Here is a 16,944-nt window from a genome sequence, read left to right as displayed (position 1 = left end):
CATAAACACCCAAAGCTGTTTCTGTTTTCTGCTGAGTTAAAAATGACAAGGTATGATTAAGTCTGCCAGTTAGCTCCGAGTAACCAGAGTCAAAACGAACAGCAATCAGCTTAGACTGCTTAGTAGAATGGTAATGTGAGTTTCAAGGTCTCCGTGAAGCTAACGGCAAAGTTCCTGATATATGTATATATATATATATATATGTCTATAAAAATTACAAAGAGCCGGGCGGTGGTGGCGCACGCCTTTAATCCCAGCACTCGGGAGGCAGAGCCAGGCGGATCTCGGTGAGTTCGAGGCCAGCCTGGGCTACCAAGTGAGCTCCAGGAAAGGCGCAAAGCTACACAGAGAAACCCTGTCTCGAAAAACCAAAAAAAAAAAAAATTACAAAGATTACCACTATTAGCTATGACTCCATTCCCAAGAAAACACTAAATCTCTGAGACAGTGTTCTAGGAAACACTAGGGACCTTCCCCTGAGTCTGTGGATTTTATATTATCTGTAACCTGCGGACACTCAGGAGATTAATATTTTCTTTAGTTTTTCAAGCAGAAAGATACTGTTGTTCATCAGTATTCAAATAATCCATCATACCAGTTGGATATGAACCATTCAACTAGAGGGGAATGAGTAAATGCAGATCTCAATTTCCCAGATTTATTAATGTAAAAACCATAAGCTATTTCATAAGTAGAAGAATTTCTAATTTAAATATTGACAATCTTACTCAAGAACCAGAATGATATGTTTTAAAAATTGGAGATGGGTCTAATTGAAAATACAGAAAAGCTGCTTTTCTGGAGTGGTCAACATAGTCTAATTTAGAAGTCTAATACATTTATGTTAAAACAATTAGCCCTTAAAGATAGCTACATTTTTACAATACATGTAATGGAAAATAACACACATACCTTAGGAGTGAACATGTGTCGGATGCCATCAATTGAACCATTTAATAGCAGGGATCTGATTAGGAAGCATACAAGTACCACGTAAGGGAACAGAGAACTAAAATACATGATCTGCAAACAAAGAAAATGATAATAGGTGAGGCAGATGAATGACTGTTCTCACAGTTAACAATATTCCTAACAGCTTCTGAAGTCACTTTGAAAGTTAATTGTCCTGGATTCTTTAAGATCTTATTTGACACATAAATAAAACTCGTTCAAACTGATTCATAGTGTTGTATATATTTATGGGGTGCAGCATCAGTCAATACATGTATAAAATGGTTAATAACTTTTTTTTTTTTTTTGGTTTTTTTGAGACAGAGTTTCTCTATAGTTTTGGTGCCTGTCCTGGATCTCAGTCTGTAGACCAAGCTGGCCTCGAACTCACAGAGATCCGCCTGCCTCTGCCTCCCAAGTGCTGGGATTAAAGGTGTGCGCTACCACCCTTGGTGCAGTTTGGTTAATAACAATTTTAAGGTAATTAACATTTTGTGTTGTGAACCTTTAAACTCATGTCTTGTAATTACTTTAAGATGATCAGTAAATTGCGGTCAACTTTATTCACCCCAGTGTGGTACAGAATGCTAGGCTGTGTTATTCCTTTTGTCTTTTGGGAGTCCTTGTCAAATAATTCTTTGTCCATCTCTTCCTTCCCCAGACTCTACTATGGCCTCTCTTTTGCCCTCTAATTTTATGTAAAAGACTCTTTTAGTTAGCCAGTCGGGAAAGCACATAGAATTTGCCTTTCTCTTACTGCATTTTTTCACATATCTTCCATCTGTTTTACTATATGATAAGACATTGTCCAATTTAGTAGATGGATAATTTGTGGGGTGTGTGTATGTATTTGTATGTGTGCACGTGTGCAAAATTTCTTTTTAAGTACAAAATGTTTACCATCTATGCAGCTTCAAATAGCAGGATTTAATTCTGCTCAATGGCTTATTAATGTCTCATGTGTGCCTGCATGGAAAAACACTGACTTAATTTCCCTTGCATTAGTGCACCAATACGGTATAGGATTAATGGAGCTGACTGTTTAAAAGCAATGTTTAGGAAAGAAATCAACAGGCATAAGTCCCTAACAAGTCCTAGTTCATGTTTTACACACATTTTAAGCAATGTTTCATGATAAGTCTGTAAAGCAGCCAATGTATCAAGTAATCCTTAGGCATTGCATTCAGTATAAATCCTTTAACCATTATTTCTGCCATGTTTGCCTCTAAGGAACTCAGCAAATTGCTATCATCCCAAGGAGTCATTTGATGCAGGCATTAACTATCTCCTTGGCATCTTCAGGTGGAGGTCTAACACATGAAAAATTTCCTCCCTGGAAAAGCAAACTTGGGAATTTCTAAGTTGTGCCCCCTCTGGTTCAGAAAATGGTCCTGGCCATCCAGTTGCTGAAGTCATGAATGCAGAGTTGTCCAAGACAATCTGCAATATGCTCAGCGCTTCGAGATCAGCATCCCAGCTGTGCCATTTTCTGCTAAATGCATCCTAAGAGTTCCTAATAGCATTGAAGCAATTGCTAATTGCTCCCTCGGCCCTGCAAATCTTTAAACTAATATGTTCTCCTCCTGCAGAGCTCAGGCCCTTGTGCCCTGACCACCTGGTAGGTGCAGCAAGCTCAGTCTCTCCCTGTAATCACACCACCTGCTCGCTCCTTTTCACTGCTCACAGAATCATCTTCTCCCAGAAGTCTTCCTGAGCACCCCAAATCAGACTGCCCCCCTCCTTTTTTTTTCCAAACTGAATCCACCATCTGCTGTCAATTCTGCCATAGTAGAGGTGATGACATCACCTTGGAGATATTACCATTAGGTTTGGTTTTGTCTGTGACAGCATACAGCATCACTGAAGTCACCTTAATTGAGTTTTCTTGTCTGCTGCTATACAAGCTCTGTGAGGGTAGAGGGCATATCTTTCCTGTTCAGTCACAGATCTTGCACTCCTAATACACATGCAGACACAGAATAGCTATACAGTACGTATGTGTGTGAAGAAGAAATGAAGGGATGCTGGGAGAATAAGGGGAAAACAGAGCAGAGGAGGCCTCGGCGTGGGCAGTGTGTGAATCAATTACTATGAAGAACTTGTAACAAAAAGATGATGCTTGTGTGCACCTCCTCTGTAGTTGATCCTCTGAAAGTCATATTTAAACATCCTGAAGATATCAGGGACAAATTAGTTCTACGTGTAGAATGTCAGTATATTAAAATCAATATTTTAATAAAATAATTCCATTTTCATTAGTGAAAACAAACATCTTTTCAATAATCTTAGATTGGCCTCCACTTTGATGATATGATTTCCCTTTCATTTCCTGGTTTCTCCTTATTAGGGTGCTTTTTTTGTAGTGGGGTTGGCTTTTGTGATCATCTCTGAGGACTTTCACATTCTTTACATGTGCCAGTCCCCAAGGTTTCATTTACTTGTAGCTCTCCACCATTGTGAGGCTACCAAAAGCGTGAAGTCCTTTCTGAACGTTTCTGAAATCAAACTCAATTTGCTGCTTCACAGTCGACTTGAGAGGCTTTCCTGGTTCTCACTTAGTTTTACTTCCTGTTCATCTTTCCTCCAGCGTCTCCCTGTCAGTTCTCCTCTGCATGCCAGAGATTCGACATCCACGACTCTTCTGGACGGAGTTTTCTAGCAAGCTGATGGTACTGTTTGCTGAACTGTGAAAAGCCTTCAGATCTTCACAGTGTTTATTGTATAACAAGCCGATCGTTTCACCAGTTTCTGCAGACACTTCAATGTCCATCAGCAACCAGCCCACATTCCTTGCTTTATCTCTCTCCCTCTGCATGAACGGTATGCCAGATTCACACGGGAGCATTTAGCATCCTTTGGGCTTCAGGCATGATTGATTCTGTGGCTGCAATGACCTCTTTCCAATCCTTCTGGTAAACTTTCCTTCAAACATCTTAGCATGGCCCTGAATGACCGGCTATGTGAAGCCTCACAAAATCCAGGCTAATTACAATGGCTGTCTCGTGCATGTTCTCATTCCCTCTGCTGATGATGTACTTAATATAGCAATTATCTGCCTGGCTCCTTACCCTATGGGCTTTATGAGGACACAAAATGCTCTGCTAATATCTATATTCACTAATTCACAGCATGCAGTAGGTCATCAAAAATACTGTACATTAAAAAAGAACTTATAGAAAGTTAAGGTTTCTTTTGTGTACACATTCTCTAAACTACAGTCTTTTTATAATATTTTCAAACCATATTCTAATTATGTGGTCCCAGTTATTTCCACTTTATTTTATTAGTTCAACACACATTTGTGTTCTTAAATAAACTAATCTGGATTTAGTGAGAAGATTTTTGCATGCATTCTTAAGAAAGAGAAATAGAAATATTTCAAGTTTATAATGTGAAAACAAAAGTCAATATGTCAAACAGATGAATAGTACTAAGTATGACAAACCATTGACTGTATTCTTCCCTAAGCAAAGAAATGTTCATACATTTAATTATAAAATTATAAGAGTTAAAACAATGTATCTTAAGTCACACTACACAAAGCATCTACCTTGTTCTTAAACACAAATTCTTTACATTTAAACAAATGACTATATTTTTATAGCAAAATCTTATATGAAATTGCAAAAATAAATTCAATTAAATATGCCTCCATATGCTACAGACACATATGCATTGTTATTTGAAATCGCTTTATTGTATGTAGCTACCTAAACCTCATGCATTGTACACATTGTTGTTGTACACTTGGACCTGGAATTATTTTACAAATTTGTGGTTTGCCTCTATCACTAGAATAGAAACTTCCTAAGTCCAGGCTTTGTTGCTAAACTAAATTAGACTCTGGTAAACACAAAATATTCAATACTTTTGTAAAATAAATAGATGAATGGAAGTGTCCATGAGCCTTGTATTGTCTAAGAAGTTCATGTTATTAGAGTAGAGAAATGAGATACATTCCTTTGTTTAACTTCAAGCCTCCTTAGAGTTGTCAACCAAAATAGTTTTCACAGAAATTACATTAAGTAAAAGATTACTTTATCAACCAAAATATTATATAGGATATTTTCATGTTGTTACACTAACTAGAATGGGAAAATATATAAAAAATTCTTAATTGTTTTTCTATTTGTATTAAAATGTTTATTATAAACACATATTCAGTAAGCTGTTCAGGACTTGATCACCTGGCTTTAGTTCTGCGGTTTGTTAGTTACTTAATTCAAGATAGTTAGCTTACTCTTGAACTTAATGGACTTTGTTTTGGATTAGAGATAAAATATATGGCTCATTTGGCCTTCAGAAGAAAGAAACCAATGTCTGTAACTTATTTAACAGGGTAATACATTAATAGTGAAGAAATGCTAACTAGAAACATCACCCTGGTACTGGAAGCAAGTTGATAAAACTTCCTTTCAATCTTCTATTCTGCATCATAAGATGTTGGAACAAGGGCTCACACAGCCTCTGAACATTGCCAGTGCTACTGAGCTGTCTAATATGGAGACAATTTCACTGTCACCAAGCATTGTCCCTAAAAGGTTTTCTTTATTTGAGGATGTATTATCACTCTCATTCCCTCTATAGTCTGATACCGGAACATAGTCCTGTTCTTTGTAGTTTTGCTGTCTCCTTTTTATTCAGCTGATGGTTGATTGTGCTCACAGAGCAACAATTTCTCTCCTCCATAATAAAGGTAGAAAAATAAAAAAAAAAACCAGAATTCAGTGCTGCAGTTGCATTTTGAAGTGTGTTTACCTGGCCTGAGAGACTACCAACATCCTCCTCTTCTCACTCATGCAGGTTCCAGTTAGCCTGTCCTTCTCTCCACCCTGTGTGTATTTGCGTGTTTAAGAAACTATATAACAAATTCTCATCTCCCAAGTGGGACTTCCTGGTAACAACGTGCACATGCTAGCCTTCCAGCACTCTTCTCTAGCTAATGCTTGCAGAATTCTCTATTTGGAGGCTTTTGTTTGTTTAATACACGTAGAGAGAGTTACAGTCATCCTTTACAATTCTCTCACCGTATTGACGTCACTATTTATACTAAAGAGCTGTGTTGATTTCAACATTTGTATCTTTTCTCATGTTATTTTCAGCTAGCGTTGGCCCCATCTGGACAGTCAAATCACTCTTGGATAAGGATGATGGCTCAGCGGAAGAGACCCTGGATTTTATTAGAGCATCCAATACAGCGCAACACTAGTCTTGTTTTAAATTCTGCCTCTGTCACCCTGTCCCTAAGGTCCCCTCACTGGAATAGTAAATCACATGTACTGCACAGCTTGTACTCCATTTCTACTGATACAATTTTATTACAAGATGTTAAAGACAAAACAGAGAAGTACCGCCAATATCACTGGCAGCAAATTTCGAATAGTCTCATCAGAAAAGTTGTTAAATATTTGATGTGATAGATATGCTGATTAGCTTATGTTGGTGATTATACATTTTCCTCTAAAATAGTAACATTAACTTTGTGTTCCACACACCTGTACAATGATAACTTGTAAATGTAGCATGAAAGAAACTGGTATATTTTTTAAAGGGGGACATTAGTCTTTAAGTGACAAGAACACACAAACTCAGAAAACCTTAGCAAATTTGATCATGACAGCTTTTAAATCTCCATGGGCAACCAAAGGTAGGCCCTTCCTCCCACATAACACTACCTGAGCAATGATATGCTTGTGATTAAACCTGGCTTAAGAACTTATTCCTTTATTTATGATCTAACTTTAGTGACCCCTACATAGTCAACATGAACTCAGTCAAAGCAATGTCTAAAATTACTAAGTTGTTGTGAAACATAATCACATTTACAAAAAGATTTAAAGACATTTAGTTGTGTTAGCTATTATGGTCACTTATTCACATGCAAATATGTAGTAGCCACAATAGGAATGTAAAGGTCAGGTAACCTGTGATTTACAATATAAAATACTATCAATATTGTTACTAAAATTGAATTAACAGGAAGCAGAGGTGAAATCAGATCTACTTCTGTCCACCCTCACTCCCATGCCCAAGTCATCATTTGATAGGCATAAATATTGTACATACAAAGAGTCAGCATAGAGAGGACCTATGAAGAACACTGCCTGTTTATTTAAAGACAGGAGACAGTAAGGCAAGGTGACACATGGCTGTACGACTACCACACAGGAGGCAGAAAGACCCCAGTTCAAGAGAAGCTGGCTGTATAGGAGAATCTGTCTCAATCTCTTTTTTAAAATCAGTAAAGTGGGTCTGAAAGTTGTAACTACGTCTTAGAGGTTTTAGGAGTTAATAAGATAAACCAGTACAGTTCCCAGAGCAAAGAAACATGGACTAGGCATCAGTGCTTAATACTGGTTTTGTTTAAATCACCTGTACCAATGTTACATCATCATCATTATCGTTATTATTATTATTATTATTATTATTGACATGCTTTATTGCTATTAGTTATTTTTATTATGATAATAGTAGCGTAGTCCAACTACTGTTATTCCCACTATTTCTAACATATGATGCCCAGTTAGACTGAAAAGATACATGATTACAGTTACACTTTGAAAAAATAGATTGATATACATATACAATAAGGGAACAGTGAGAGAGCCAATGCTGAATTCTTGCTATGAATCAGTCGAGAGATGGAAAGGGCTTTCAAACAAGGGCAGTGATAAGAGTAGGATTCTAGTATTTTTGAAAGCAAAAGAGTGAATAAAAATTATTTTCAGAGTGCATCATCTATAAAATAAAACAGCAAACTCTACAGATTTCACACTTCACCTAATGTCCTTTTCAAGCACAGAATTTTTAATTTTTTTATTTGTCCTGGAAGGCTCTTGTCTTTTGTTTATTCTCTGTTTCTTGTTTGAAATTTTCTAACTGCTTAAGCTTAAGGCCAACCAGAACTTTAAGAAAGACTCAAAAGTACATGATTTGAATATTCTTTATGTAATTATTTCTTAGAACAATACCTGAAAGAAGGCAATGATATCAAACAAATGAGCAAAAAAGCAAATTCTTCATTGCATCATTTTCTACTATTGGAGGTGCCTTGTAGTCAGAGAACTATCAGATACTGAACAAATAGCAAATTGAACAGACTTTCAAATATTGAGTGTTTTTTTTTAAGATTTTGCTGGGATAAATAGATATTATAAATCATATTAAATGTCACTGCAAAACACTTTGATTATTACTTATGTCCTTTTTGAAGACACATTTTTTTAAAAGCATCACTTTCAGTAAATACCTAGAATGAAGTTTTACAAGCAATTTGTCAGTTGGATTTTGGGGTTTAGCTACAAGGGTTTGGCAGTACCCAGGAATGGTACTTGGCTGAGTCAGGAGGGATTCTAACATACTAACTTTTCCAGAAGACTGAATGCCTTTGATCATGGCCAGACAAACCATGACCCAGGCAACCAGCAAGCAGACAGTCATCTTCCAGTTCAAGCCGCCACTTTCAGAGATGGAGCTGGTGATATCCAGGGCTTCCCTGTACCAGTAATAGGTAGTGGCTGAACTTTTTTCACATTCAGGCTCAATATCTGTAGGAAAAAACAGATAAGATGCAATAATTCAGACCATCAAAAAATTGTAATGTGTAATTTGGGGTTTTGCCAAACAAGCCCCTTAGCTAATTCTTATCATTTCCTAAAAAAACATGTACCCGAAAACGGAGGTCAAGTTCACAATGAAAAACAAAAATTTGCGAACTTCAAAAAATTGGGAAACAGGTATCCTCTTTGATATTTATTAAGAATTCTTAGGGGATACCTGAACTTCTTATGGCAATAATTAAAACAAGTAGTTGACATTTCCCTTCTCAGACTCAATTAGGTGGCTCACTAACACAGCCCAGTCAAATGGGACAGCTGATAGCCAAAGGGATCTTGTTAAAAAGCAGAATGCAATAATATATGTGAACTTGAAGCATGATTTTTGGAATTGCTGCATGAAAACTCATGCTAACTATCATGCTAACAAAACAATATTTGCACTTTCCAAGTCAAAATGGCAATGTTTTGTATATACCGAATTAAATAAAATATTTCACACTTGTTTAATTTTACTTTCTTAAATGTGACTAATAGAAAATTTTTAACTTCATAAATGAACTGTATTCTATAGAAAATGGTTCTTCATTTCTTAATATTTTTAAAAAGAAGAAAACTACAAAACACTATAGCCAACTACATAAAAACAGTAAGTTCAATTCAAATCAGTGTTTTACTTCGTTTTTGTAGGCTTTAATGAAAAGGAGGCTTCCCTGGGGTATATAGAGTTTATAGGAGAAAGCTTGCAGCCTTACAGCTTTTTAATCTAAAGTCTTAAGTACACTAAATTCATCCAAAAAGAGTCAGTAAAATTACATGAGGTCCAGTTTATCTCTCTTGTTGAGCTGTTCCTAATGTTGAAGCAAGCAGCCATTCCAATAACTGAAGGAAGTCTGCTATGATGTTCATTACATCTCCTTTGTTTGTTTGTTTGTTTTTTTTTGTTCCCACCCACCACCATATTTAAAAGACAGAAAAGAAAGTCTGTGCCTTTGCTAGTTTTTAAATCATTCAATAGAAGAAGATAACATAGCATGCATGCGTCTTACAAGTGTGTGATGCGTTTTTCACCAGGGGGCACTGATCCCAAGGAAGAGGTTGTTGAAAAGACTGAGAAAAGTAAAACAACGTCCAGCCAATGATGACATTGTAGTAAAGAGCCACAAAATAGCACACCTGCAAACAAAAAGAAATGCATGGAGTTTTTATCGCGCATCCGCTGCCCCTCTCTTTAAAACAATGGGATGCAATTCACTCCACCTAATAATATTTAAGTCTTGATCTGACATTTTTTTTTAATCTGAAAGACATTATCTTTTCTTTAAAGTACCGTTTCTGCGTTCAAGGTTTAAAATACAAGAACAAAGTATTATCAGCTGTCATAGATGGTTTTGTACAGTGCTCTATGTCCCAGTAGCTTCTAAAACGTGATTAAAGAACTATACAGAGACAAAAACTTGCAGTTTACAGAGATGAGGATTATACCATTCCAAACCAGTAAACGTAAAAGCAAAAGTCATGGGAGGAAACTTACTACACAGCTAGCGAATCCAATCCCACCCAGTTTAGGGCTTATGTAATTCCAAACTCCGATGCTGCCTCTCCGAATTCTTTGACCCACCGAAAGTTCCAGGAAAAAGAGGGGAATTCCTATTACCAGAAGTAGTATTAAATATGGTAAAAGATATGCACCTAGAGAGACCAGAACAAACAGAATGTGTCATGTTTTCAGTAGTCAGAGTAGAGTATACATTGACGCTAATCACTTCATGAAAGACAATATTTGAGTTTTTCTATAATATACATAGAGGTCTTTGAGAATATATAACTGATTTTCTTTAAACTTTCGAATGTTTGAATTCTAGATTTAATTGCTCTAAGAAGTCCCTCGGGACTGCTAGACGGCTCCATGGGTAAACCTCTTTGCTACACAAGTCTGATGATCTGAGTTTGATTCCCTGAGCCACAGTAGAAAAAGAAAATGGTCCTGAAACTTCTTCTGATTTCTTCATGCATGCTCCTTCTCAACACACATATGCACCACACACAAACACACACATACAAAATAATTTTTTAAAAGTAGTTCAGGGTAGAATAATTCTGATTAAAAAGGGGTTATAAATAACCCTACTTTCATTTTGTTGAAAAGATAAAACAACTTCATTGGAAAATAAAGGATAAGTTCTTTGAAATAATTGTTTTTGTCAATAGACTTCACAAACTCAAATCCATCTTCACACAGCATTTACAAAGTTATTTACTCAATACTAACCTAGACTCATTTAAGTCCTGCATTCCAAAAGCACGACTTGAGATCAATTGTATTTGATAGAACAAAAAAATGTTTGTATTCTAAATAAGGTAATGCCAGAGAAGAGCAAATACCTCATCTGGAAGACAGAAACAGAAAAAAAAAATTCTAGCAAAGATAATATGGTTTTTTTCATATATACCACATATAAAGAGTTTACTTCAGGAACCGTATGCTTTTTGTTTTCCAAAATTATGAGGAAGGAGGCACAGAGTGTTAGAGAAAATAAAGCCAACACACTTTGTATTTACTGTTAAAGTGTTATATTTGTAGCAAAACACCCATAGTTAAGAAAATAACAATTTTCCATCAAAATCACATGTAAATTATAACTTAGGATATGCAAATCAACTGAATAGCTGGGCAATATCATTTTTTTGATTGATGGGATAAAGAAGTTGTGTACATACATTTCTATAAGAGAACATTGCAAATAAGTATGAAAAGACACATTGGATTTCATACTTTCACATTTCTAGGCTGGCAGCCTAGCTCTGGGTTTATTGGTAAATACACCCTGTCACAAAGAAGTAAGGTGGATAGTGATAAAGCTGGACATGTGTGGGGCGTTTACCCACCACCCCCACAGCTTCCCAGAGTTTTCTTGAGTGCGAGCAGCAGGAAATATTAGATAGAAGGATTTATAGCGGAGAATCTTGCGGAGATAAACAGATAGAAAATAAAGGATAGCCTCGAGAGGGCCTGGAACCTATTCCAACGGGCCCCGACTGTCTCTGGTCCAGGGTTTTTATAGAGACGCCAAGGGGTGGAGCAAAAGACCTCCTCCCCCAGCACAGCCAAGTGCAGGCCATCTCAGACACCTGCACTCAGGCCTGTGGTCCTGATCATCCTCTAATCGGACCTGCTGGGTAAAGCCACGAGGAACCCCAGAACGGGCTCCCACAGACATGGAATGTGCTCCTCTACCCTCCGTGGGTACACAGGAACATGTACCTGCACAAATGCATTTGCAGACCACACAACACACACACACACACACACACACACACACACACACACACACACACACACAGAGTATGCTATAATTACCAACCTCATTTTACATGTGTAGGAACTGACCATAAAGAAATGAGGCAGCTAAGGAAAGGTCACATGGCTTCAAACAAGAGAAAAAAAAACAAGACTTCCAACTGTCAGAGTGACTTCAAAATATGAGGCATCCTCTGTATGCTAAGATTTAGTAAGCATGGCACTGTGCAGAAAAAGTAGTATCTTCACAAATCAATGTATGTTTTGACCTGGTTCTTTTTTTTCTGTTATTCAGAAAAATGCCTCCAATGATTCATGAATAAAGGGTTTTGGTTGTTTTATGCTTGATTAAGATACTTCTCAGTTTTCTAGGAAACTATGCTACACAGTCTTTACCCCTCTCCAATTCAGCCTATTTCTCACGAGACATGCAATACTGCTCTCTATTTTCATTTGTAGGCAAGAAAACAACAGTAGGGAAATTATTTTGAATTTTACTTTTATAAAAACAAATATGTATAGAGATTTGTCTGGCTAACAGCTTCTAAGAGCTGTCCATCAAGGTCAATGTCATACTAAAAGGAATGAGACCTGACTTTCATCTGAGGCTGCCTTCATCCTTAGCAGGATGTCCAGTAAGGTGTAGAAAGTGAAATGTCTCAAATTAAGAATTTCTGCCAATCTTAGAATATGAAATGTGTAGTGAGAAACTAACAAAAAAGCAAGCCAGCCAGCAAACAAGAAAACATTAAAAAAAAAAAAAACAGTCATACACAGGTACTACTCTTTGACACAATAAATAATTCCCTTGTGATATTATCAACTTGCTAGGGAATTGCTGTTTTATGAATGATACATAATGTGTGGCTCATTTCATGTAAAATTGAATTTTTAGCTCTCTGACAGGTCTGATAAATAAGTTGCTTTCCCAAACCTCTTACTGCACTCCTGGTGGAATTATCTAAACACCTCAATATACTTCAATCACCTTAATACCTTAGCATTTTATCTTAGGAACTAGGAAAATATTGCATATGAATATCTCTATTCATTTGACATGGGGTATGTGTGTGTGAATTATAATTAATGTCAAATAAAACCACATTTGTTTTCAGCCAACCAAATTGTCAAAGACCAGAATATAATATCAGAATAATCCTCATAACATTTGGTGATTAAAATGTACCTTACAGAATATGTAGGTTTGGATTTGTGGATGTGTGGGGAGGGAAGTTCACTCACATGCACATGAGCATGTGGAGACCAGAGGTCAATATCAAGCATCTTCATCTACCAAAATACACCTTATTTTTTGATATAAGATCTCCCACTGAGACTGGCACTCACAGTTTTGGTTTACCTGGCTTGCTGGCAAGCCCCATGGATTCGCCTAAATTTCTGCCATGAATATCAATGTTAAAGACGCTTACCACCCTGCACAGCCTTCATGTGTGTGCTGGGAATGGAAACTCAGGGCCTCAAGCTTGTGCGCCATGGAATTTTCCTGGTGAGCCATCTCCCCAGATCAGAATATGTACTTTTACCCATATTTACTTTGACAGACTTTACATGCATATATTATAACATTCAAAACAATTGGCTTTTCTCCATTTTCCCTTGATCTGGAGAGTGAATCTATGATTTCATGTGAGTCAGAAAACATTTCACTCTTGAGCGACATCTAGAATTCCCTCAGTTTGATTTGGGTGACGACAGAACCATTAAAATATCCTCCTTTTAGGGTTTGTATGAGCAAGAATTGTTGAGACCAAGGTTGGAAAAAGCAGAGGGACAAATAGCCAAATGAATGGAAACACATGAACTATGAACCAATAGCTGAGAAGTCCCCAAGTGGATCAGACCCTCTGGATAAGTGAGACAGTTGATTGGCTTGATCTGTTTGGGAGGCATCCAGGCAGTGGGACCGGGACCTGTCCTCAGTGTATGTGCTGGCTGTTTGGAACCTGGGGCTTATACAGGGACACTTGGATCAGCCTGGGAGGAGGGGACTGGACCTGCCTGGACTGAATCTACCATGTTGAACTCAATCCCCTGGGGAGTCTTTGCCCTGGAGGAGATGGGAATGGGGAGTGCGTGAGGGGGGAAGGGGGGGTCAGGAGGGGGGAGAACAAGGAAATCTGTGGCTGATATGTAAAATTAAATTAAAGTATAAAATAAAATAAAAAAACTTAAGTAAAAAAAATCCTCCTTTATATTGACTTTTTCCCACAGGATTTTTGTTTGTTTGTTTGTTTGTTTGCTTTGTTTTGAAGGATAGGTTCTCTCTGTGTAATAGCCCTAGATGTCCAGGAACTTGCTTTATAGACTAGGCTACCCTTGAACTCACGGAGATTCACCTGCCTCTACCTCCTGAGTGCTGGGATTAAAAGTGTGCACTACCATGCCTGGTTTTTCCACAGAATTTTAAGAGTGTTTTTTTTTTTCTTTTTAAAATGTTGATAATTATGTGCCCACTATATATAGTAAAAGTGTTGATAATGGTGAAATTATTTTTGTTTAAAATTAAGAATGTTCTCCTTTTTTTTTACAGTACTTGTTGAACCTGGATGTCATTCCATACTATTACAGAACTGGAATTAATGGTGTAAAACCCCCAAGGACAAAGAATGACCGGCATTATGGTAATTACTGGCTTCACTCTTTCTCATGAATCCAAAAAGTGCTAGGGCATTTAAAGACCATAATCATTCTGAATTACATGTTACTTTTGCTTTTGCTAAAGAATGAAACAATGTAAAATCCAGAGGTAATAAGTCACCGAAAGAACATACGTTTCCTCTGTGGTGTTGTCGGCTTTAGGTTCTTACTGAACGCCAAAGCCTGACATGCAAAAAGAATGTAACACATATTAGAAAAGTTCCCATCAGGACTTCAGCAATGTTTATAGTATCCAGGGCAGAAGTTTGAGAATGTGTTACCTTGAGCAATCCCTGAGTGTTTGTAGGACGCCCATCTGTTTCTATGGAAACTTAATCTGAACACAGAGCTGGGCTCCCTTCCCGCAACCCAGTCTCCCTGGCTTTATAATGGAATTCACAATTTCGGAAATAACAATAGTGTAGCAGCAACAGGAGCGACCTGAAATAAGGAACTGCCATTTACTAGCATAGCAACTCATCATTAAGGCAAACAAGCACAACTTACCACCTCCGTTCTTCTGACATAGGTATGGGAATCGCCACACATTTCCCAGACCTACAGAAAATCCAACTTGAGCCAGAATGTATTGCAGTTTGCTGTTCCAAGCTGGCCTTTCATCATCAGTTTCTGATCCATCTTCAGCGTCTGTATCTTTCTCTTCTTGAACATCAACAATCAGTTCACTCTTCTTAAAAGCATCTTCAGGAGAATCTTCATTGGACAGAAGGTCCTTGACAGACTCAATGACCTCATCGTCTAAATCTCGTTTTACCACTTTGCTATTCTTAGGCATTGGAAAGTATTCTTTTTAAATACACCTTTGAGGAAAATATATTTTTAATTTTTTTTTTTAGTGAAGTAAATCTGAGAAGACTATCATATAAATCCTTGATTCAAGGTGAGAAATTCTTAGGGATCCTGGATCTGATCCCAGTACTCTCAAGGTACCTGTGAAATGAAAAGTTGAAATGTGATATTTAATAGTGAAAATATCAACAATACTTCAGCATCCTTCCTTGCTCATTTTTAATGCTAGAGTCCCTTTCTAAGACTATAAAACATGATTGATTTTGGTCACTTAGAATTCAATAATTTCAAAAGCATGTGAATTAGAATGTGTATGAGTTTCACATGCATTTCTTTCACTTAAATTCCTCCTTGAAAAAAATAAACTTTTATCTCCACTTTAATGTACAGTATATAGGCAGTTCATTACTACTTATTTTTTAGTGTTCTTAATTTTTTTCCTCTCTAACTCAAGTAGGTCTTTTCTTATACATGTGTTATTTTTCATCATTACAATTACATATATAACTTCAAACCCACCATGTAAATCTGTCTTAAATAATCTTCTCTATTTATTAATTACTCTTCATCCATTCACATGCTTGTTATTAACTGTGATGGCACCCAATAGTTACAATAATGAAGCATACAGTACCCACTTTTAAGGAATTTATATCTAATAAAGAGAAAAGTCCATCTTCAATAACTAAACAATAACAACAGAGTATTTCAACACAATTTTGCCTACTACATGTAGACAATGCACTAAATAAACCAATTATCTGTCTGACTCATCAGCATTGTACACTGGAATGTGACATCTCTTTTCTCTTCTAACCTATTCAAAGCTATTTTATCAAGAAATTCACATTTTTCCAGTGGGGAATGACACACTTAGAAATCCTGCCTGTCCATCTCTGATGAAAACCAGTGATATATTCAGTCCCTTTTGAAGAGGTCAGAACGATTTACATGAAGATATGCTTTATGCACTTCTTACATCGGTGTCTGCATATGCAAAGGATAGGAAACATAGTGTACAAACCTAAAATGGGAAAGCTGTCAAACTGATTGGTGTATGGAGGGGCAACGTTTAGGAGATCTATCATGAATGTCACAACACATTGCCTGTATTTAGACTGTTCCTTACATTCGGTATGCCCTTACTCCCTTTCAGTCGAAGTATAATATCTTTCAACCCAATGGTCCTTATGTTTCCAGTTGCATATATTATCTAACACTTATCTTGTGGTCCAGCAGAAGACTACGTTATGGTTTACAAAACCTAAATTATGCACAGACTTTTCGACCAAAAATGTTTTCCGAGGTCTCTTCCAAAACAAAAAAAAACCTCAGTCTAAGAAGTCAATTTCCCCCAGCTACCTTCATTTATTTATATGTCATGGTAAGATAATGTTTACTGTATTAAAAATATACATACCAAGATAGAAATCCTCTCCTATCCTCCCAAGAGGAGTCATTATGATGAATGAACTAGCATTTTATAGACACAAGAAACGAAGGAGTGGAGCTTGAAGAAGATGCAAAAGCAGAAATACAAACACAGAACATAAGTACAAATAAGGGAAATGGGTGCTAAGCAACCAAGAGATCACACCTAAGCAAACGCACATTGCTTTATATTGCAGTTATGAGGGCCACTGGCAAGTACTCCATTCTGTCAGAATA

At 36.9% G+C, this 16,944-nt stretch overlaps 1 protein-coding gene across 1 annotated transcript in view; it reads right to left on the bottom strand.

The window, feature by feature from the left end:
• Slc6a15 (solute carrier family 6 member 15) overlaps positions 1-16,944 on the bottom strand; it is a 53,344-nt gene that overhangs the window by 17,048 nt on the left and 19,352 nt on the right. Inside the window, exons 3-7 of the mRNA XM_006990180.4 lie at positions 14,974-15,417; positions 10,042-10,199; positions 9,557-9,683; positions 8,317-8,498; positions 913-1,023 (exon numbers count right to left, since the gene is read on the bottom strand). Coding sequence (XP_006990242.2) covers positions 913-1,023; positions 8,317-8,498; positions 9,557-9,683; positions 10,042-10,199; positions 14,974-15,262 — 867 coding nt within the window. The 5' untranslated portion in view covers positions 15,263-15,417. The remainder of the gene's footprint in view (positions 1-912; positions 1,024-8,316; positions 8,499-9,556; positions 9,684-10,041; positions 10,200-14,973; positions 15,418-16,944) is intronic.

Source organism: Peromyscus maniculatus, chromosome 18, assembly GCF_049852395.1.
Source record: "Peromyscus maniculatus bairdii isolate BWxNUB_F1_BW_parent chromosome 18, HU_Pman_BW_mat_3.1, whole genome shotgun sequence".
Classification (NCBI taxonomy): Eukaryota; Metazoa; Chordata; class Mammalia; order Rodentia; family Cricetidae; genus Peromyscus; species Peromyscus maniculatus.
This window is presented reverse-complemented; position numbering and strand designations above follow the sequence as displayed.